Source organism: Xiphophorus hellerii, chromosome 17 (assembly GCF_003331165.1).
Source record: "Xiphophorus hellerii strain 12219 chromosome 17, Xiphophorus_hellerii-4.1, whole genome shotgun sequence".
NCBI lineage: Eukaryota > Metazoa > Chordata > Actinopteri > Cyprinodontiformes > Poeciliidae > Xiphophorus > Xiphophorus hellerii.
In genome coordinates this window covers 18,208,388-18,232,184 of record NC_045688.1, presented here as the reverse complement: position 1 = coordinate 18,232,184, position 23,797 = coordinate 18,208,388, and the positions used below count along the sequence as shown (strand labels likewise).

The window sequence follows — 23,797 nt, the reverse complement described above, 5'->3', positions numbered from 1 at the left end:
GAAAACCACCTGAAACACACAAGAGATCACAAAAAGCCTCGTTTGGTCCATTTTTCATTGACTCTTTATTATAAAAATAGAAAACACAGAAATTAAGTCAAACATTTCTCTACCCTTACATGGTAACACCCCCACCCACCCCACACAATTCAGGAATCAGTGCTTACACACAGACTGTACACAGCTTTCTTGATTTCAGTTGTTCCTCTTTTTTTTTAGTTTGAACTTGACCAATCGTTTCTGTGTTAAGCAGACAATATATTTACACAAACAGAAACCACAGAAATAATGACGCAGAAATGCCACAACTGGAGGAGGAACCCTATGGACACTAATGAAAACAATTCAGCCCGTAAAAGAAAATGAAATTAAGAGTTGCTTGAAGAAGTCGAGGCATCCTATTTGCTAGCTAAAATTAGCAGTTGGTTAGCTTAGTTTAAGATGGTCAAGAAATTTGGGTAAAAGCTCTCACAAGAAGCTAAAGCTTTATTTAAATGTAATTGTAAAACAAAAAATAAAAAAAAGAAATTCGAGGCCGACTGTTGAAAAACAAATGGTTGAATTTTTGCAACCATTTGTTGCAAAAATAATCAGACATATTTATGTCTGATTAGCAAAGCTAACGTTTAGCATCGCATCCAACTGGCAGAACTTAGTAAGGTCATTTCTTAGGCCTTCAATAGAAACTTTGCTGATTTAAAAAAAAACCCAAAAAAACGTGTTAATCCATTTGAGGCAAATCAGCATCCGCTAATGGAATGGACTGAAAGGAAGCTAACAAGAAAAAAAAAATCCAAACTGGAGCAGGTGAAGAAGAATGATTCTTAGTGACAATAAAATTACTTTCTTTTTTATATATTTATATATAATGTTCATTTAAAATAGTTAAATACAAAAGATTGAATATACACTTAGAAAATATCTCGTACTGTGAAACCTGTTTAAACTGAATAATCACCGGGTTGTTGAATAGTACCAGCCAAGGGAAATATGATCGAACAGAAAAAAAAAAAGTACCTTAAAATTTCGATGCGTGTCGTTCACACTGACTGATTTGACGTGGTGTACTTTTTTTTTTTAGTTCTGTTTTTCCATGTATAACAGGGTTACTGTGTAATCCAATAAACATAAATAAATGCATTATAGAGATTTCAGCATTTCTTTAGCTTATTTTTATATACAGCATAAAATAAAATATCACAACTCAAAAAAGAAAAGAACTCCTCCCTCTGTTGGCACTGAATCAGTGTTAACGTTTGATAATCTATGCACAACAAAGCAGGAAGTGTACGGGGCTGAGGTGCAACTGCAGGTGAGTTGCACTAGAGACATTCGGGGAAGCCGAGGTGCAGCCGTGTTAAAGACGGATGCTGCAGTAAAAACTGAACACGGCTGATCTGAAGCTGCATTTTCAGAATTTGAATCTAAAAAGTATGATTCTCATACCTCACACATTGGCACAAATCGAGAAGTGTTTTGGCAGTGCTGCTAGCAGGTGTGCTATTGTGAAAAGATTTCATCTCAGTTTTTAATTTGGGGTGTGTTACTTTAAGAAGCTGGTCTGTGTTATTGGCAAGATATCAATGAAATCATCAGTAGATTAGCTGCTTAAGGTCGGTCCACTTTTTCAATTTTAAGATCCCAACTGAGGTTGATAACGGTCTTCCCGTATAAACGTCTGATAAACTTCTACTGCTTCTACCACGGATTAAAACGCGATGGTAGCTGATTGAAGTGGGAAAACTTTACAAGGCTAAAGGGCAACCTCTACAACAACGCTTTGTTTTTTGTTGTTTTTTTTCTATCAGAAGTGCTACAGACAGGCACTGTAATATATCTGCTCTTTTCTGCCTTTTTAAAGAAGGCCGTCACGAGTCCAGTGAGAGGAATCCGAGATGGGGGACAAAAACGGGGCGGGAGAGCGTTGGCTTCTGGGCGGGGTGTGCCTGGAATCAGGGATCAGTGGCGTTGATGATGGTTTTATCGCGGGTGGTCATGCCTCGGTACCAGCTGCAGTAACCCTCTTTCTGCTGGATGCAGGCGTAGTGTCGGGACTGGTAGCCGGGATAGCCAAAGTGGGACAGCATGTCCGTCCAGAGGCACTCGTTCTTCGAAGTCACGAAGCAGGGCAGGTAGTGGCAGGGCTTAATCTACCGACAGAGAAAAACAATTAGATGTGGAGCCCTGAAACAAACAAACTGGCAAGACTTATTCAAATAAAGCTCTTAAATAGTTTAAAGAAAATTCATTCAAAAATTGCTTGGCATTTAAAACAATTAGCATAAAAGAGAAACCACTAAAAATAGGACAACCTCTAAATCCATATGCTAACGCTAGTTCTTTGAGGATGCTAGTGAATGTAGCATAGCTACCTGTAATGGAAAAAATCTCTGAGTGACTAGCAACGAAAGGTTTTCATTGTCTGTTTTTTTTTTTTTTTTTTTTTTTTTACTGTTCAGTCTATTTACAACTTGTGCTTTAAATATACAGACAGGAGCAAGCTAGGCTTTAGCTGACAGGAATAAATAAAGACTAACACACTTAGCATTAGCAAAATGGAGACCACGATCTTTCTTAATTGATTATTTATTACAGAGTTATTACAGAGTTTCTATTTTAAACCTATTTCAATTTATCACACTAAATCTTAAAATGTTGCATATTAAGCATGTTTGTGTCTCCATTAATCATATAAGTTAAACCATCACCAGGGACTCCACAATTGTTTGCTTTAGTGAAAATATTGACTCTCTCCAAAATACCACAATTACGCAGAATATGTTTTTATTACTACTATTTTGTTAAATCACAATGGTTCATATTGAGATTATGAACCGTTGTCTTTTTAAAAGACAAAATCCATAATTGGGCCTAATTATTAAAACTAAAAAAGCCCATCTAATATAAATACATAACATTAGATGGTATCTTTTTTTTAAAGCCATTTATAAGCTTTTAGAATTTCCATGTTGGTTTTTAAAAACCCTTAATCCTGATAAAATACAAATTCATCTTTTAAGTGCAGTCCAACCTATGTTGGTCATATCAAAGACTTTAATCATCACTCTGTCTTTGTTTGTAATAAATAATACTTTAACTGGCATTAAAGAGGTTGAAGTCATGTTAATCATTGAATGTTTGGGAATGGAGGGGGGGAGCTTTACAAATAGATCCAGGTAGATTTTATGGATTTATATTTGCTATGAAGATGAAGAGACTGTAGAATGTGTCAATATAGTACAGCATCAGAGAGGGAAAGACACTGGATTTCATGTAAGGAGTTAAAAGCAATTTCAGAATTGGATTCAGCAAAGTATTCCAACATGTCCCATCTCATCTATCCAGCTGCGGTGATCAGGTGGTTCAGTAAAAGGAAACCGTTTAGAGAGCGAAGCTGCCAACTTCACCCTGACGCTTGTATGTTTTGTGCTGAGGAATGTGAAACGAAGCGTCTTCCTAATGCACTCAACTTTTGGGTAGTTTAAGGATTTAGTCGGGCTCCACTCTGCCTTGAAATGTGCGTCATTACACCAGGTGCTAACACAAAATAAAACATTTTTTAAAAAGCCGCTCCCCGGATGAATGAATGGCACCGACTGACGGGAAGGATTCACGTAGCGCCGCTCGTAGAGGCGACGAACAGAAAAAAGGCTAAATGTAGTGGGAGGAAAAGTGAATCACTTGCTGCAAAGAGCTGCACTCGTCTCGGAATGCAATTTCAATCGGCACATTTTAGAGAGAGAACTTCCCATTTCTGTTATTCAATGTTAAAGTGTCATCGGAATGCCTGAAACGAGCGCTACGAGTCATTTCCTGCTCATTAAAGCCAGTAAGTCAAAGGTGGAGCTAACATGGAACCATGTTCTATCATTCTCGGTCATCTTTGGTCTGGGTGACGGGGCCGCTGACGCCCTGACCCAAATGGCCAACAAAAGGCTCCCTCTGCTAATCCACTTATGCTGATAGTGGCTGAGTGTGTTAGCAGAAGTCCAGGACGGCGCCCAGCGGCGGGGTCAGCAGCTGCACAAGCTGGGAATGAAGACTGGAGCCGCTTCCAGGGCTGTTAATTAATTCCCAGCGTTCGCAGTAAAACTCGCTCTTTTCTGCATTTCTGCCACTATTCAACATCCATGAAATCTGGAAGTGGAAACCAGGCCATAAAAATGTTCATAAAAATATCTTCATTTCTTGGTTTGCGGAGGTCAAACGGGCGATTTAATGGATGGAAACTGTGAAAGTGGTTCCATGAATACTAAATCTCCTCTCTAGTAGTGGCTAATGGAGTTTCCAGCCTGGCTTCCCGTCCTCCCTCCCGCCTGCTCGTCTCATTCCCGTTGGCTCTACGTGGTTTTCACTCACCCTGCAGTTGCAGCCCAGCTGGTAGCGGTGGTTGAAGCCCTTCTTCTGCGCCAGCGACAGCCGTTCCCACCGCTCGTTGAAGTTGCACAGCCCCGTGTAAACCTTGTCGTCGTACACCCGACCTGGGGAGCGAAGGGTAAAGGAGGTGAGCAGAGCTACAACCTCAAACCACACAGGATTTTATCAAAGGTTTTTATCTCTGGCAAACAAAAGTCGAGAAAATCGAGATGTGTTTGGCATCAACTGAACGGTAAAATGCAGTTTAACGTGGTGTAAACAGAGACATCTTACAATGTCACTGCAGCAGGTGGGGGTAGACAAAAAGGACTTAAAATGCTAACACAATGTTTTGTAGTGTTTATTGTGATAATAGTAAAATTGATGATTTACAACTTCTTTACAAATTTTGTCCATGTAATTGTGACTGCATGGACTTAAGGTGACAAATTGCATTGTAAATTTGTATCACCAACCTGCACATATTTTCAAATGCAATTCAATAATTGGAATTTAGCAATAAATTCAAATTGTTATTACAACTAGAAAACAATACAAAGGGGTGCACTGATAAATCAGCCCAGATGTCCCTGCGACGGGTCAATCTGCGCAAAGCTTTGAGAATCAGCCACCAGGTCAAGTCTACACATGCTCTGATAACAACAACCACCCCACTGTTGACAATTTATCAACTTTATCAATATATTTGATGAAGTTTTCAGAAAATCAAAGAAAATCGACCAAATCGGAATCTGCAAGTTGGGCTTTTTCAGGATCGGTGATCGCTGCACTCCAAACAATAAACTATACAATTAATATCCATCCTTATAGCACGCGCTTATTACTGCTGTTATAAAAGTATATGCCTCCACACTTGGATAGAGACGGCAGAGATTTAACTTTCAGATGAGATGTTCTATGAGAAAACCATGAAGGCTAGACTAAAGCTTACCAGAGAAAACATCGAGAAAGATCAGAGCTTCTGGAATAACCTTCATTGGACAGATGAGTTAAAAATGGACTTATATCTGTTAGTCCAGAACTGAACATCAAATAGAGTGTCTACTTACGCACCTTAACTTACTTTAGGTAAGGCAAACTATAAAGAGAGCTTTATAGTTTAGCTAATTTTTAATCTCCTGAGTGTAAGTCAGAATTCTGCCAACATTTCTCTCCAGAATACTGCCTCGTTTACCAACAGAAAGACAATCCCATAATAAACCAACACCCCCATTTTGGAATATCTGGAGGTCGTCAGACGTCTATGTTTAGCAGCGGACCACTTCAAGCGCTGTGAGCCCCCAGGAGCGACAATATTTGTCACCATTTGTCTCCTTCACAGTGCTGTTGGTAAGTGGCATTTCAACAGGTCACAAATATGTCCCGTTTAGCCCGCCCTCTGAAGCTGCAGGACCGGACCGTGGAGTCGAGTGCAACTCGCTCCTAAAACTCTAATCAGTCAGAGTCCCCTAAAGCCGGATCAAAGGAGGTTCCAATAGCTCATCCTACTGGCCTCCGTGTTCCAGTGGAGGCTATAGGCTTGACTTATTATAGCCGCCCCGAGGGCAGAGAGAGAGAAAGAGACATCCATTGATGTCACCCGTGCCCAGACTGGGTAAACATAGCTGTAGTTGCCTGGCAACGCCGGCTCGTTTGCTTGCACCGTGCGGTGGAGTTACAGTATTTACAGGTTGGGGACTCACTGACACCTATATAAGTTGAGTGCTGCAGGGTCCAAAGTAAACACCATCCTTGTTGGAAATAGCAACTCATAAAGTGCTTGTGTTGGAAAATGCCAGCCGCTTCCTGCTGGCTGGTAATTATAAGCTGTGAGGGAGAGAAAACTGCTGAGACGCAAAGGGAAGGCCTAAAGAAAAAAAACGCCTCTGTACAGTAGCGAAGGGTCTGCTAATAATAGAGGGAAAAGTTTTTGTCAGAAGACAAATGAAGTCCTGGGGGACAGGACGAGTGGGGGCCAAAGAGTCGTCATGCCGGTAGCTGGACTCTGGAAGGAAAGCAGCTTTTCCTGGCAACACGAAGCCGACCAGAATGTTCTCTACAACTCATCGCTCTGAATGGATCTCATCTACTGCGGGGGTGTAGAGTGCAGAACTATGTCATGTTTTTTCTTACATTACAACCAAATTCTTTGGTGTATTTTACTGAATTGAATAAAAAAATGTTATGCTTTCACTCTGAAGTGCAGCTCAAAGACACAAGCTGCGTTTGCACGACAATTGTGTGCAAAAGTTTGTCAATATTAGGCTAAGGTCGAAAAAAAACACAACTTCGCCATTTACGGTGTTTCTACTAACCAAGAAATGCAATTACAGTCATACAAAAATAAGTTTGTTTATGCGATAAGTCATTAAAAAACATAAAGCGCCATGATCCTGCTACTACTTTCTGTCATTTTCTTTATGATTTGCGCCAGTGGTAACATCCGGTTATTGATCATGTGACTCGTGTGATGCAAAAAAATGTTTTCCATAGCAATTTTGCAAAATGACTGAATTTCAATTCGGCCCAACAAAAAATACACCTCATCCTAACGACAAAACATCCAATTGAAAAATGTGTTTCTTTCAAAATCGCCACTTTTTCATTAAGCACATTTATTTTCAATATGTCAAACTGAGCAGTTATATGGTCGATGGAAACGCAGCTGTACTCAAGCAGCATTCTTTTTTTCAAAGTATGACTTTGACAGCTCACCTGTGATCAGGTACTGGTACTTGTTGATCTCAAACTTGACGCCGCACAAGCTCTCGGAGGCGTCCGTGTAGATGTGCTGCACGTGCTGAACTTTCTCGAATCCTTTGTACATCTGACCAAAAAAAGGGAGATGGAATCAAGGCACTGGAAAAACAGTGCTAGAGTTCTCTCTAGCGACGTTCAAAAGTCCCCACATGAACAACAAGGAAAAGGAAACAACACTCCTGCTTTATCAGATGACTTTTTAAAGGGAGTACCTCGAGGGAATGAAAATCTGAAAAGGCTCGGCTTTTGGTGAAATCCGAGATAACGTGACGAGTGACGTGGTGCAACTGTGATAGATGCACAGCCTAAAGTCTGTTTTCATAGAGGATTGCTGCCTTCTCTGTTTTTTTTAAGGGTGTAATGTATTTTTCTGAGAACAACAGGAAATCCCTGTTTAGACGCAGCGCTCCCAGAAAAACGGAACAAACTATTACCTCAGCCAGAAGCTGTGGAGCTTTATGGAGGCCAAAGGGATTCGTCTCATAGGATTTGTGGAAATCTGGAGGATGCTTTGCTTTTTATATAAGCTCAAACAGTCGCAATACATAACAAAAAGGCCACTGTTGTACAGATGCTGGTGCGTGACTCTGACGAAATGTTTACTCTCGGTGCGAGGAGTTTGGTTGAGCTGTAATACCCGTAAGCCTACTAATCCTCCGGCCTGGCTCCTGTCAAAGCAGCGGGCCGATGTCAGCATCTGTCAGAAATAAGGAGCGTTATGTAAGGATCCGGAGAAAAGGAGGGACGGCCTTTCAGGACTAGAATTCCAGTCTGCGTTTAGTTATAGGCTGGAGAGTTTCTTAAACCTATATTATCGTTTCACCATTGCCTTTAAATGGGTTTCTACATTAAAAGCTCAGCATTAAAGAGTTGGAGTTTAACAGCAACAGTAAGACTATTTGTTATCAGTTTAGAGACCATTAATCATGTGGCTGTGAACATCAAATTAGCTCAAACTAGCAATGATTCGATTACAGATTTGCACCATAAGAGTGTTCTGTGTGTCTCAGATGCCATCTAAAACGTGAAGGTTTAATTCACGTAATGACCTCAATTTTTCAAAATGAGTCTTAAATGTACAACTTCTCTTCTAGCAACTCTTAAATTAGGAATTTGCCTCTGGCATTAATTTGATCTATAGCTTTAAAATGAGGTTAAGAACCTCTCTCATCGGCTGAGCATATCGGACGAAGTTTGGCAAGAAGAAGGTTGATCTCAGTAGGTTGCCCAAAAGGGTCAATCTTAGGTGAAGATTAGGTTTATAATTCACCTAAACAAACAAAGGCTTGGTTCAAATTGGGGGAATTTTATGCAGTTCAGTAGATCGTGACGTGGAGTTATAATGGACTTAAAATGATTAAATTTAACATGCAGAAGCATACAGAAAACTTAGGGGTTTTTTCCCCCCAAAATGTTGTATTTTCTGTGAAAATGGTGAGCACCAGTTGCCTCCATTTACAATTTTCAGAATCCATTTGATAACCTTTAGATGACCGTACTAGGAGGTAGAAGAGCTGGACAGCTAAATAATAATATAAAAAATTTCATAACACAAAACCATAGAGTTTTTGTCAACCTACCAGTTACATTCCTGTTTCTGACAGCTAGTCTGTCAGAGAGTTTTACCCACTATATCAGGAAAAACAGCAGTGGGTATTTTTTTTGGTTTCTGTAAAGAACTGGAATTGCATATATTTTATTAGAAATCACATGTGTTCTTATTACAACACATGATTTTACAATATGAATTCTTATTTCAAGTAGTTTCAATACACCATTGTTTTAGTTATAATTCCAATAACCAATGTTGTTTAATTCAGTGGAATTTTTCACATGTACATCATTATTCTGATGATAATGTGTCCAGTATTAAAAATGTAAAGAAGTCTTTGGAACACAGAACTTGTTGCTATTTGTTTTTTCAGTTATGTTGAGGTCACACTTTACCAGTAACTGGATGGAGTCTCACTGAGGTAGATGCTCAGACCAGACACAGATCAGAAGTGGTAGACACTGCTAACAAAGTTAGTTGTGCTAACTCCTAAAGCACTAATTATAGGCAGTAGTGTTGCTAACTCTACCGCACTACACAAACACAGTATTTAGTGGACATGAATGCTAAAGTGCTAATCATAAACATTAGCTGCAGTAATGCTAAAGGAATATACCAAAATGGTATTTATCAGAAGATAATGCTAAAGTGATAACTTCACTTCAAATTATTTCTGCCCTAGAAAACCTTCAACGTTTGAGCGTCATTTTCATTTTGACATTATAATGTACATGTTGTACAATGACCTCAGATGTTGTATTTATGTTTAAATCTTATTCTCTACTGTCCGTATTTTATTTTGACCCTGGACGTTTCTTGTTTGAAATAAAGTCATTGGGGGGGGAAGAGAGAACATGAGAGGAAACGGAACCGCTGCGCAAACAGTCTTCAATCACTTCAAAATAAGAGCATGAATATAAACGTCAACTTGAAGGATTCATAACAGTCAGCACACATGAATTTTATTCAACTGACAGTTAAAGTAACTTGGCACCTTACAATTTATCTGCAAAAATGAGATGAGGGGAAGCTAACTGTGCTAAACATTTTCAAAGTTAGCTAAAGCTCTAAACAAAAAATGTGCACAGATGAGTGGAAGTGTGCCCACCACTGCAGATGATGGGGCCATGGAGAGTTGGAGCAGTTAAAAATAATTAAAGATTTCCATTACAAATGGTGCAAAAATTATTGCAATTGTATGATTTAATACCATGCTGTCTTAGCTGAAAGGTTCTCAAGCAGCCCAAAAAAACCCGCCAATGCCATGGTTTTGTCAAGTTTACACAAGCAAACCTATATTAACGTTTCTTTGTTGTTCTTAAGAAGTTTCTGTTTAGCTTCATGCTTCAAAGACAAACAATAAGGACTAAAGGGAACCTAAGATCCTCACCTTCATCTGCTTGATGGTGTAGCGCATTGTTCCAAAAGGTCCGTCTCTCAGCTGCTTCTTGCCGACCACCTTAGCTCGGATCACTGTAAAGAAAGAAACGGACATGTTTGTTAGAACTCAATAGTGAGCTTTCGCTTTTAATCCTATTTTAGACGGCGCCCTGGTGAGAGCGGGCATTTCTAAACCCCTCCTGAATAGCGCATTAGAACCAGGTTAGCTGCACCGGTAAGCTGTTTATCCGATTTCCTGCATCGTTCGCCCCGGAAGGAACACCGCTTCGGAATTCTCATGGAAAAGTTAAATGAGAATTGGAGAAGAAGACATATCCCAAGAAAGAACGTTTAAAAAAAAAAAGAAAAAAAGTGTGTACTATCAGTGTGGAGGACCCTCATGCACATAAACGAGCTGAAAACACCTGGAAGTGACTGATTGCTTTAACTGATTCTGACATAATGGCTCTTACTGAGAAACGTCAGTAAGAAATGAGAAACAAAATGAGCGTTTATTTGAGCTGCTGGATGGGGCCTGATGCGGGTCCTGCATAAGCCATCAGCCCTCTGAAGTTCACCTGCTGCCCCGAAGCCCAGCAGCCGCAGACACAACTAACACTGGTCTTGTTTGTTTTCTTCTCCCCATGGAATTTCCTTCCCACATTCTTCGGGGGGCTTGCGTTCCCCAGAAATGGGAGAAAATAATCAGGATTCATTCTGATTGGCCGCATAGAGGCAAACGAGGGATGTGTCGCCTTCTGTTCTGCTTTCAATTTGTCAAGCTGGCAAATGAGAAGTGGGTACCTTGTACAGGAAGTAGCTATAGCGTGGTCACCACAAATTTGAAGGCCCCAATTTGAAATGAGTTTGTTTTAACTTTTTGTGTTAGATAGCATATAAACCGATTGAAAATTAAGGAAAATCTTGAGTACCCACCATGGACGGACGGATGGATTGAGTGAAGTTGAGGGATGTAACTTTTATGGGAAATAGGAAAATACAAAAATTTAGTTTCATTGTTTTTCAGCTGTTTACTGAACAGTTCCTGACCATTAATGAATCTTTTTAAAGTTATTCATCATCTTAAAAGCAATAGATTTTAGAATGCACACCCATCTAAAGCCAACATTGTTCATGTCAGGATTAGTGCACAACAACTTCCTACCTGCCACATGCTTCCTGACCTTTCACTAGAACTTTCCTTGATCCATTAATATATCAACTCTTTTAATTTCATCCAAAAGCACTCCATTACAAACTGACCTCTGCTAAATGTACCCAAACTCTGTTTGACAGATGTCTGCTGTGAACAATTACTAAGGAATTTGCAAACATAACGGGACCCTTTTGCCTCAGTTAAATACACCTCTCATCATTATTTCAACGTTTCACTTCAGAATCATTTTTCCTACTCTGGTCTGACCTCGAAAACAAATGTTCTAGCTGGAAGAACCTCAGTAAATCAACCGACGCATGTCCATATAAGATCCTTCTTGTTGGCCGGCAGCGACGGTGCCATTTCCAATGGGAATTTGTGAAAAGCCCCAGCTGTTCTGGACAGAAGGGCAGCACTATCAGCACATTGTGTTTCTGGCTGAACGTAGCATTGAAGTTATACAGGGTCGCCTTTCCATCGCATGTGGCTGTGCGCTGCTGGTCAGCTGCCTGAAATTATCCCGGTCCGGATTTTTGATTTTGTAGAGCACATATGAAATATACGAAAGAAAATGCAGCTGGGGAAGCTGGAATACCTGCGACGCATTGATACCTGACATGCTATAGGCTGCAAAGAAGCCAATCCAAAAGCAGCATTCAGTTTCCTTGGTGCTGATTGGCTGTACCTTTGAGCGTAGATAAGGAAGACTGTAGATGTTAGCTTCTGTGGTACTTCCAAGATGGGTACCATTGTGTATATTAATGCATACCAAGGTATTTTTTTGGCATTTGAACAATTAAAATAGGCAGTTATAAATTATTTGACAAGGAGTTTTGAGTATTAGCTGTTTTAGCTACTTGAGGAACGCTGTGGCCCCTAACCCCTTCGAATACTGGGGGTCCACTGTACTTGTTAGTTGCTGTGAAATTCTCATAGTTTATGTGACATGGAGTAACATAACAATACAGATTATGAGCAAATTACATATGACAGTTCTATAATTAGCATCAAGAAGCCAGAGCATTCCTCCGCTTTTTGCTAACACAATAGCGTACAACATTTAGCAAAACTGGATGTAGTAATTAGCTTTTTCACAAACTTTGAAGATAAAATAACTCAAAAATAAACACCAAAACTACATGTAGCTGCAGCTGAATGCAATAAATGTATCTGCTAGCAAGCCAAAAAACTAGCCACATGACAGCCAAAGCCAACCCAGCTAATGGTGCTTCTGAATCCCTTTTGATTAACATTTCAGCTAATATTTTTTTTCAGCCACAGACGTTTTATTAATTCTTTAAGCCTTTTATTGTGCTTAATGTTAGATTGGTAGGAATTGATTATTTAAGTCAGTATTTAAGTTATCCATTAGCTGCTACATAAAAAAAAATTCCCCTTCCCAGTTTAAAATTCTAGGTTACTGTGGTGATCCTCTTCTGCAGAGGAATCTTTATGCAGTCTCATGAGTGGGAGGCTTTTCATAGTGAGAAAGGTAACCAGGATGTGACAGAAATAAAGTGAATCCATTTTTCACTCAGCCTCCATTGCCTAGAGCATGGGATTATGAAAAAAAGATTGAATGTGAATGCTAAACATTCAATTCAGCCTACATAGAGTGTGACAAAATGCAGCCATAACGAGGATTGAGTTGCTGTGTAACACAGGTGCATGCCTGTGTGAAAAAGAAAAATAATAAGAAGAAGAAAGCGACACAAGGAGAAGTTATTGAGTTTAGTCTGCAGGAAGTTGTCTGAGTATGAGGAGGTAAGTGGGAGGAAGAGGATTTCTCACACTTTACCACACTCAAAAATAAACAGTGTCCTCTGGCTGTAGGACCTAGTGTCAGAAAGAAACCACAGGACAAAGAAAAAAATATATAATACATTTATGCAGGATGTCTAAATATATGACAAGTCTTTTCTAAAAACCATGTACCACCAACTCATTTCCTCCTGCTTATGTTCTATGCATTCATAAAACCATAATTATTGCTTCTTCTGGCAGTTATTCTCTAGCCGTTTCTCACATTTCCATTTCCTAGTCATGGCTGGATGGGTTCTTTTCCTGACCAGAACGGATCCAGAGGTAAAGTCAGAGGTTTCACCTCACTTGGCCATCATTCATCATCGGTTCTTGGACCTCCATAAAAGAAAAATCATACTGCAAGAATGGTATAGCTGAATTGATTTTTCATTTTGAAGCCGTTCAAAAGTCATGGCACATCTTGACACACCAATAACCAGTTCATACAATCCTCAATCTCCAGTACCAAGCAGCAAACACTGTCAGACAGCAGGTCATACAACAACAAAAATGGTTCAACACACACAAGTAATCTGATTACTCCTACAGGTATCCCCAAATTAAACTCAACACTCACTTTAGCTAGTATCTATACATTATTACAGCTATATCAATGAATTTTGCTTTCTCGTGAAAGTTTTCCACTAATCTACAGTTTCCATTCTTGTGGTCACTGCCCAAGAAATAACTTGTCAAACACCTGGTATTTTCTTTGCTTCCCAGTTTGCATTCACATCTTAAATTTTTTATCTTTTGTACTCACTCGCCATTTGCTGACTACCTTTCAGATTCTCCTTTCAGGCTGGTTGGTTAGATGTGCAGTTGGTTCTTATCAGGATGACCTAACTGTAAGCTCTAACTCAGAAATGCTTTATTCATTCCAAAGGGCTATTAAATGTTGTAACTCATCAGCCAAGTATCTTCAAAGAGTTGTGGATGGTGATGCTGTGGGCAGGGAGGACCAACATTGCAACGAATCTGACAAAAGCCTCAGACTGTCATGACATGCTAATCGCAGCAGTGACGATATTCCACATTTTCCGTCCTGGATAACACTATCAGTTGCTGGCAAGCTCTGCTAATCCACCTCATTTGCTTTTTCTGTGGTCCTGCTTTGCATCCATAAAGCCTTCGTTCAACTCCTCTGTAATTAGGAGCTGTAGTTCAGGTATTAATTGAGTTTTTGAGGTACTAATCAGCCGTTCCCAGTAAAAAAGAGAATACCTAGTTGCCATGGTTGCATATCATAGCTTTCCAAAAGTAAGAGTGAAAGTCCTTCCAGTTGAACAGCATTCTCCAAAAAGAACAAATCAGAACTAAAGTAACAGAGGAACTCCAACATGGTGTCACAATGAGAGTTATAATTCTGTAATATCATACATATTAACTTCATTTTTTGAGATTTGCAAGTGGATGTTTCTTAAACCTCCCAAAAGTGATCAGCTCTTTGCTTTGTGTCATATTATAGTACTGTGATGAGTGTGTGTTGGGTCATTGTCTTCAGCCCCCCATACTGGCCTCCACAATGCGTGGTCATTGCAGAAGGGAGACGGCTGTGGGCTGGAGATTTGATACGCTCGGCTCAGGAGACAAACATCTCAGGCTTGTCCGGAATCCCGACTCTGACATCTCGTCGTATTTCAACTGACTTTTGGGAAAACTCTGGAAGCCGTCCGCCCTTACATAATGCCTCTCGCCACAGGAGTCTAGACTGCATGCGCTTTATCAAGCAATCACCTGTTGTGCTGCAGATAGGGAGGCGAGGACTGACTGCCAGAATAAATGCAAAGCAAAATACATTTTGGCTCTAGATGTTTTCTCTACAAAACTGATCTCTTAATTCACAGGACTTCTTTACAACTTCACCAGGTTGCAACCTTGTAGCACCTTTTACCTGCATTGACGCGTCAGTCTTCTCTGATCTGGCTTAGGGAAGGCCTTGAGAGAATAACTGCCACACCTTTAGACAAGTGAATGACCTGCTTCAACGGAGCCAATTAACTGTCTGAATGGCTCCATTGAGCAACATCAAGAAATGACATTTTTGTGGACAAAGTCTCTTAAGACAGTTGGTTACCTAAATGTTCGTCAAAACATCTTCTGCTGTTTCAAGGATATTGTGTTTTCCAATATTTCAGTTGAAATATTTCATAGCGTAAAGAGAGAGGCTTCAGTAACCCAGTTTCCAGGGCTTTATCCTCGCCGTTCTTTTTCAGCGGTGTGCTTGTGGGCGATTATGGGTTGGGGCCAAGAAAACAAGATGCTTTGAACTCCCCTTCAGGTCTGAAACTGGGGAGATCCAGACTTGTTGCCTTTGATGTCGACAGAGTAAATTACAGCGTTTCTCTCTCGTCACCTTAATGTTTGCACCACTTATGGTTGCCAGCCACTGTGTTTTAGAAGCATTAGACATTCATGTATGAAAATAATGACTTGTGGATATAAAAACACGACTGTTTATCTCATAAAAACTTTATTAAGGCATTCTTTATGTCCAAGCTTGACCCAGATTATCCAGTCGCAGCGGCTCCATGCTTTGGAGTTTCTCAAGGAACTCGGAAGCACATCTCAAGCCAAGCCATGACCTTGGAAATGGGATTTGTGGACTGTCCCCATTGAAGTCAGTTCCAGATTCTACTCAGCTGAGTCTCAGCAGGGGCCAGCAGCGCGAGCCATCCAAACTGCTTAAAAGGTGGCGGATTAGTGTTTGAGGAAGCTGCATTTTGACTCTGTCCAACTGGGTCACTTGGCTGGATGTGTATCTACTCTCCTGGAGATTTGAAGTATCTTAATTAAGAAGCTAAGACTTTCTCTTTTTAAATGTGGAGTCCTTAAAGGGCTTTATGAGTAAACGTCTATTTGAAGACCTGTTAAAAGGTCGGGTAGCACCCAGGTAGACAAAACTGTCATCAACATCCAAACACCTCTACTGTGGTATACTGCTGTTGATCTGGCATTTGGAAAGAGTGTTGGTTTGTTTGTTCACACGTCAGAATAAAATTAAAAGGCTTCAAAAAGTACTGCTAATGTACAACCTAACGATAGCTTAACATTATTTATAGTGTAATAATCAAGTGTTTCTCTTTAGTTTTAAATAAAAGCGAAAAGATCATCTCAAGGTAAGCATACTGATAGAATCTCTGGTTTCGTGCCTGAAAGGAATAAAACTTCAGCTGAAATGTGAGTGTGTGTCCTATCTGAATTACCTCAATACCCTCACACAGCCCCCCCCCCCCCCCGAAATACGGCCTCATTCCCCTCAGGGTTCAATCGCCTAATCCTAGTGCTAAGCCAGATCCCGAGTTCACATTATTCTGGGCAGCCAGGGTAAGCATATCCAGGTAGTAAAACCAGCTGTGACACCCCCCCCACCCCCTTCTGTACCGCTGCTCGCCGATATCTGGCTGCCCATCACAGAAATACCACCGTGTGCAGACAAATGAGGATCTTGTAAAAACATGAAAGCAGCCTACAGGTGCAATTTTAAAACTTTAACTCAGAGCGGATTCTTGCATAATCGGCTCCCCTCCACCTTAAAGCAGTCTCCAAATCTTCCTTTGTATACTCCCCCAAACTAACCTCTCGCTGCTAAAATAAACAGCAACGATTTTACTGTCAGGCCCAGTAATAGCAAGGATATGATTACTCAAAAATATAAAAGTTTGACATTAAACAAGAAAAAAAGAAGTCCTATAAACATTTTTTTGTCACAAACCCCCTAAAAACTGTGAAACAGATTAATCAAATTTAGCAGCCAATCAGAAGCTGAGTCAAATAACAACAATACAAGACAGGAGACGCAGAGGAGCAAATCATAAAAATAGGGGTGCACAATATATTAGCACCAACATCAGTATTGGCTGACATATCGGTATCAATCCGATAAATAAAAGGCCGATATTAACAACCAACATTCATTTGAAAGGTAGAAATTATTTTATACATGTAATATCTGTAAATATCAGTTTTTCTGCCATAATCTCAATATTAATATCAAATGGTCATATCGCTACGCATGTTCATATCGGAACATCCCTAAAGAAAAAACAAAACAAAACAAAAACCCTTTATTTTATGCCGCCATAGCCGTTAGAGAGCAGAGAGCCATACCCATTTTTTTAAAACCTGACTTACCTATGAAGTAATCTGCGACGTTTAATGCAATATAGATCCCATGAATAGTAAAATTACTACATACTATAGGACAAATACACAGTAACAAGCTATACGCTCTGATACTCGACCTGCAAGTTGTTGTTTTTTTTTTACTGGGTACCAAAGCTCACGTGCGTTCTGTCCTCCTCGCGCTGACATGCGTCACTTTGACCTGAGCGTTTCCTCGCGCTAATATGAAACTGAAGCGAGCAACAAGGCCACGTAACGAATGACTCACCTATGTCCGAGTTGCAGAAGGCGTCCTGCGGGTGCGTGAGCGCGCACGAGCAGCCCTCGGTCAGCTGAGGGACCTGCAGGCTGCCGAAGACGAACAGCAGGCTGATGAGGTGCTGGCACACAGACTGCATGTCTCCAAAGTTCCGCTCCTCTCTGTGCTGCTGCTGGAAGAAATAAACTGAGTCCGAGTGGGTCCGCTGCGGCAGAAGAAGCGGAGGTGGCTCTCTGTTAGTGTGTAACCTCCAGGAGGGAGAGGGAGCTGCTGCTGCTGCTGCTGCTGCTGCTGCTAGTGCTGGTGCTGCTGCTGCTGCTGCGCACTGCTTTATGTGAGCGTTTCCTTCTGACGGTGGACAGGAGGACAGCCGCTCATATACGGCACCCCAGACACGCCCCCCTCTCTCGGACTCTGTAGCTCGCGGCCGCAGCGGCCAATCAGAGCCCGGTGATGGCATTCAGTTTTTAAAAATGACGTCGCTCTTGAAACTTTCCTACTTTGCCCCCGCAGTTTAACCAAAAAAAAAAAAAAAAGTAACAGTAAAAACACTGAATCACCGTCACCTAACAGCAAGAGTGTTGAATTAAAAAATAAGGCAAATGTGCCTTTCAATATTTATTAGTTTTTTTTTTAATCAGATATTTATGTCCGATTAATTAAATCAGAAAAAATGTATTTATAACCATATTTTGAGATAACTAGACATGGCAAAACATGGCTTGTAACTTGCATAAAACTATTAAAAACAAGCAAAAACACTGTACTTCCCTTAAAATTTAATTTCCCCCTAAATAGTTTTGATTTTTTAATTTAACTGGAAAACTCGAAATATATCTGGAGATATCGAGTTTAAATCCCATATAAAGCAGTTTAGTGAGTTGAAAGTGAGTACAGTAAATCCAGAGAGCTTACACACTCGTGTTAAAATGCCTATTCTGGGGTTGTTAAAAGAAATTAGACATCAAATGATTTTCCACGTTTTCTTAACCTTTCATCTGATATGTATTTTGAGCAATTTGAGAAACAAAAGAAAATTGTAAAATAAATAAATCAAATTTAAAAATCCATTGTTTATACCCCCATGTCCTTGCAGTGTTGCATGGGGCTTTGTATGGAGGACCAAAACAAACATAATTAAAAACAGAAGCAGAAATACTGTATATAAGTGACTCCATAGAAAATGCACCAATTAATTTAAAAAAGGAGTATTTTACCTCATGTTTTATAAGTTGACACATTCAAATTTTTCAGCTTAGTTGCAACAAATGGTATTTTTAACCACATAATTTAAGGTTACAGGGTTTTTTTTTCCAATTTTATTTATTTTTCTTGTTTTTTCTTCTACTTAAAGATGCATTTGTGTCTTCAATTCGCCACAACTCCTTTTATTTCCATTTGTTCTTTTTATATTCTTCTGCCTCCTCGTTTTACTTTACCTATGCATTTCGGCATCATTATGCAAATGAGGACTGCGATGTCTTAAGGCTTCAACTTCTTCTTATTGGTTGGTTAGCATTACACCATATGTAGCTCCAGTGGGCTCTACCAGCCACAACAAAGAGGGCGACCTTCGACCAGTTCATCAATGAAATGAAGTTTAAAGACTTAATTAGAAAATAATGCTGTAACTCCTGACTTCACACGGACGCTCAGACAGTTGGTGTTTCAGTTAGCGGCTCTCGTGGACACAGATGTGAACTGTCTGGTTATTTGTAGTTTGGACGAAGCGGCCGCTGAAGTTGGTTTCCCTTTTTTGCCTTTGTTAATAGTTCAAACACCAAATTTACTTTAATATTCATTAACACGTTCAGTGGAAGCTGTCTAAGCACTGCTACAGAAGCCAACATTCATGGTCTGCTCTCCGCTGTTGGTGATGCAGCCAATCAGTGCTGAGGAAAACGAACGTCGCTCCTGGACTGGCTTCTTTGCAAACACAAGTGAGTCGAGTAGCAGTGTGTCTGGGTGTTTTTTTACTTCCCAAACTGCATATTCTGTGAAATATTTTAGAAAAAAATATGTGGAAAGGCAAATGTTTTTGCAAATACTGAACCACAAATAGGCTGTCCACTCTCCATATCTTAAATAACATTTTTTGTTTGAACTAGAGCGGATGTGTGTCCTCCACCCTTCCTTAGTAATAAGAAATGACACAGTCCAAAACAGTTTTGAAATTTAACTCACCTTCAAAACTGCTGAATCAATGCAAAGGCAGCCAAAGCCTAGTTGATCTGCTTTTAAATGAGCTTTTGTGTTGGTTACTTTTGTATTTAATGAGTCATTAAAGTTCTGAATCTTCAATAAAGGGACCGAATACTTACTTGCTTTGACCAAACCCGTTATTTTATTTTGTTCTTTTTCCCTCTGATCAGACTTCATTCAAGTTCCTCTCAGTGCAAATGAGCCAATTAAACTCCCCTCCCTCCCTGCGGTGGCGGCCTTGAGCGGAGCGGCGTTATCGCTGCAGAGGCTTATCTGGCGCGGGACAGAGGGAGCCGTGTCAGGAGTCGGAGCTCCTCGCGGTTATGTGAGCGACCAGAAATAATCAGGTTGGGGAACTCTGACCCTTAATGTGCTTTCATTAACGCTTATCTGAGTTTAGGGAGGCTGCACAGCCAGATGGACACTTCCTTTTGCAGTTAGAAAGGTTAAGCTTCAGGTCCAAGTTTCTGTTGTGAAATCGAGCTTAATTCCACCATAACCGCTAAAGGTGAATGTTTGTAAAAGATTACACATTTACGAGTCACCGACTCATATTTAAATATTAAAAAAAGACTGAGTTTCATTTTGATTTTGTATTTTGTGCATGTGCTTCATTCTGGATTCAGACCAGCAGATAAAGAAGCAGGACCTTCACCATCTGTGGAAATTCCACATCATCATCATTATAATCTTGGTATATCAGAGCCACAGCCTTTTCGATGGCACTCATCAGCTGCCATTAACCATTAATAGAACTCCCGTTCGTGTTATTTCAACCTCCTGCCTTCGCTCTGAGACATTCCTGAGTTAGACATTTTGAAAATGGGACTAAAAAGAGCCATGCATACAGGAAGTTAAGACTGATTCATTAAACGCAATGTGACATCACTCCTGTATGAAGAGGCGAAGCTGTGTTCCTGACATACATCTCTAAGACACCAGATTCCTTCTGCTTTAAACGGGAAAAAGCAGTTATTAACAGGCATCTAGAACATGCAATTTCATTGATTAAGCTGTCGTGGTTAATGGTTTTGTCACCACTAACAGCAGAGTTGTACATTGTCAATTAGGAGGAAACTTGCAAACTTTAGATATTTTTCTGTTGGACCAAACAGAATTGGGATCAAAGAAAATTTTAAATGAAGATGATAATTTCCCCATTCTGAATATGTATCTTTGTTTTGGTGAAACAAAAGCAGTTACTATATGGATATAAAGTGAAACTGATATTAAAGGGGCAGTGTTACGTAAAATCAACTTCTTTGGACTTTACATCATGTTATGATGTTATTCCCTCATAAAAACACACCCTGAGTGTTGCCTTGATTCTTTCATGCGTGTTTAAGAAATCCTTTAATCTCCATGGCAACCACTCAGCTGTGCAAAAGGCCTGGTTGGACCTAGCTCCGCCTTCGAGACGCAGCTCCTGAAAGCTGGAGTTTCCGAGCTTCAGTCTCACAGAGCAGCCATCTCCTGCGACTCCCCACTCGGCTCCTTCAGACTAGCCAGCAGCAGTTAGCAAACACCTGGTGGAACTGCACATCTGCTGAGATCATTATAGGAGCTACTTCTCTGTGCAATGTTAAAGAGGAGCCATGTTTAATATATACAGCAATTCTATAACTGCTGAATGTATTTTAATTACTTAATTGTGCTATAAAATGGCACTATGTGGCTAGAAAACACATAATACTTTCCTTTTAATGGAATAAGTAATTAGTCTGACTACATCGGACTACATCATCGTGACGGATATCATCAACTGTTGGTCAGCACTGCTAATCCGCCTCATTTGCTGTTGCTGCTCCTCATTAAATCTCTCTGGCTGTACGGTTAGAGAATGTTAATGTGATGAAATGTTAAAAAAAAAAGAAACAAATTTCAGTGGGTGTGGATACTTTTGCAATGCGTTGAATGACCTTCTCTTTGATAAAAGCTCTGTAAATGAACTTGAACTTGCACCGTCTTCCTTTGGCTATCTGCTCTGTTTATGTTCCTTCTAATCTGGACAGAAAAGCAACAAGTTAAGCTCGTCGTCTGGTTTGTGTCAACAGGAATTGTGAGAAGTCAAGAGAAAGGCTCTGTGACGGCTTGGGAGGGTAAACTGCCGGGAAATGGCTTTAGGATGAAAGACAAACTTCATTAAAACTGATTTCTTGGACTGGAGCAGGCGGCAGCAAGTGATTTACAATCCCTTATTAGATTACACCTTCACCGTACGCTTGTATTTACCAACAAGCCTCCCATAAGTCAAGCTAAATATTTGACCCATTTTCTTTTTGGGACAAAGAAGCAAAGAAATTTAGATGAACTCCACAAAGTCTGACAGAAACATTGTCACACGTTCGCCCCCGATTACACCAGAGCCTTGTTGATGTTCACGCCGTTGCCGAATGCATGTAACCTGATTATTTGAATGCCACGTTCCACTTAAACTCAATAGTTGGAAATAGGTTAGCGGCCTGGCTATGTGTGTCTCTCACAGCTTGCCATTGCCACTTGAAACTCGCAACAGAAAAAAAAAAAAATTAAAAAAAGACCCTGTGGAAATGATGTCGCCGAACTAGGCCAGCATACGGTAAGCATAATGCAGGCGGAGGGGGGGGGGGGTCCAGTTTTATAGAGAGGAAAAGGCTTGAATTAAGAGTGGCCAGCTGTCATTGTGTCCCACAGGTCTTTAAGGCCTGGGTTGACTAAAAGAGAGCAGAGCGGTGACTCAGAGGAAATACCTTTCATTCCACTGACAAAGCGCCACAGGAAGAGTTGGATGTTGGAAAGATGGCACCGCCGGGAGCGACGGTCACCGGGAGGGCGCCGCCCGGGCCGGACTAACTCATCTCCTGGTAAACAGCCCACATGTCCTTCCTGATAACTAGGACAGACGGGTTGACCCATGCTGCGGAGCTCAGTGGAGGTAGTAGTAGTACTCCCACAAGGACAAACAGCGACCAGATATTTATAGGCATACATATGCGTAGCGTAGCCCTTAGGAGAAACATAAAAAGATTCATTGACTCTATATTGGTCCCCATCCTGTAATAGTGGAGATTTTGGGTTGCTTAGCTCTGAAACGAGTCGTTTTAAGGAGGTTCACGCTACGTTGTTGTTTTTCCCAATTTATCTTTGACTGAAAGCGTGAATGAGGAAAGCCACAGAAATTTATACACACTATAAATTACAGCTGCTGCAGTTATGGTTTCATCTTCTGAACAGGACAGTGATGTACCTGATATTTTTGCAATATGCAAAACATTTTCTATTATGAGCTTTGGACAGTCGATCTACCCAGAGAAATACAATAAAGGGACAAATTAGATCAAAAATGTTCAAAATATGATTAGGGACTGTCATATATATATTTTTAGGAATAATCATGGAAAACCAGAAAGCATCAAAAATGTAAGGAAACATCTGAAAATATCCTGGAATATTAAGGAATTAGCTTACCATAGCATTCTTAAGGCTTCCAGTGCCTAAACCAATCAAAACGCTGGAAAGAATATGTTGCGACAGTTGGCTATTGATGATCTCTTATCTATTGCTGTTAAAAATGAATTCTTTGAAAAATCTGTTGACTTAGCAGGGAGTTTTAGGGATATTTGAAAAGAGTGAACATATCATTGATGCAGAGCCAGTTCACCACTCCACTTCATCGTGATATCTAGAAAGTCACAGCAAGAAAGACCTTATGGCGCCAGAGAGGCCAAGTGCTCTCCGAAATATCTGTATCTTTGTTGTAAAGCTTGTGGTCTGAATTGTTAGAAATGAACTCAAAGTTCATTATCTAAGAACTTTCAGCACACTTTGATGGTGATTATTGTTGTTGTCCACACCCTGCTCATTGAATTGCACAAAAATGTCAAGGCCTGGTGGAGACCTTGTCCGCAGTTCCCCTGAGCAGTCCAGCAGATGTTCACCGGTTTCCAACGCCGGCATGTCATTCATCTGTCTCAAAGTTAAGACATCAGACAGAGGAACACAACCCCGGTACTAACCCACGATCCCTTTCACTGCCGGACTCCCCCTGCAATAAAATATGATGAACGGTCAGCAGTTTGCCACTCAGGCGGGCCAAGTGTAACCGCAGCGTTCGCTGTTCAGACGTAGGGTCCCCCGCCATACTCCACTGTCCATATTTGGTGTTTGTGTGGTCAGGAAACCCCACAAAATGACTACGTTATGTTACAGCATGAGACAATGAGAC

The 23,797-nt window shown here is 40.5% G+C and overlaps 2 protein-coding genes across 2 annotated transcripts in view; one reads left to right on the top strand and one right to left on the bottom strand.

The window, feature by feature from the left end:
- The window catches only part of syn3 (synapsin III), a 107,956-nt gene that overhangs the window by 46,327 nt on the left and 37,832 nt on the right, over positions 1-23,797 (top strand). The window lies entirely within an intron of this gene.
- LOC116736543 (metalloproteinase inhibitor 3) lies at positions 47-17,851 on the bottom strand. The gene is made up of 5 exons (XM_032589037.1): positions 17,401-17,851; positions 10,059-10,141; positions 7,072-7,183; positions 4,360-4,481; positions 47-2,150 (listed from the first exon to the last, which is right to left on the bottom strand). Exons 1-5 carry the CDS (start codon positions 17,849-17,851, stop codon positions 1,953-1,955), a joined length of 966 nt encoding a protein of 321 aa, XP_032444928.1. The 3' UTR covers positions 47-1,952.

Coding starts and splice junctions, on each gene's coding strand:
- LOC116736543 (XM_032589037.1), bottom strand. CDS start 17,851: ATGCCATCACCGGGCTCTGATTGGCCGCTGCGGCCGCGAGCTACAGAG. Junction 4,482..7,071: donor GTACCAGTACCTGATCACAG/GTGAGCTGTCAA, acceptor TTCGCTCCCCAG/GTCGGGTGTACGACGACAAG. Junction 2,151..4,359: donor AGCTGGGCTGCAACTGCAGG/GTGAGTGAAAAC, acceptor CTCTGTCGGTAG/ATTAAGCCCTGCCACTACCT.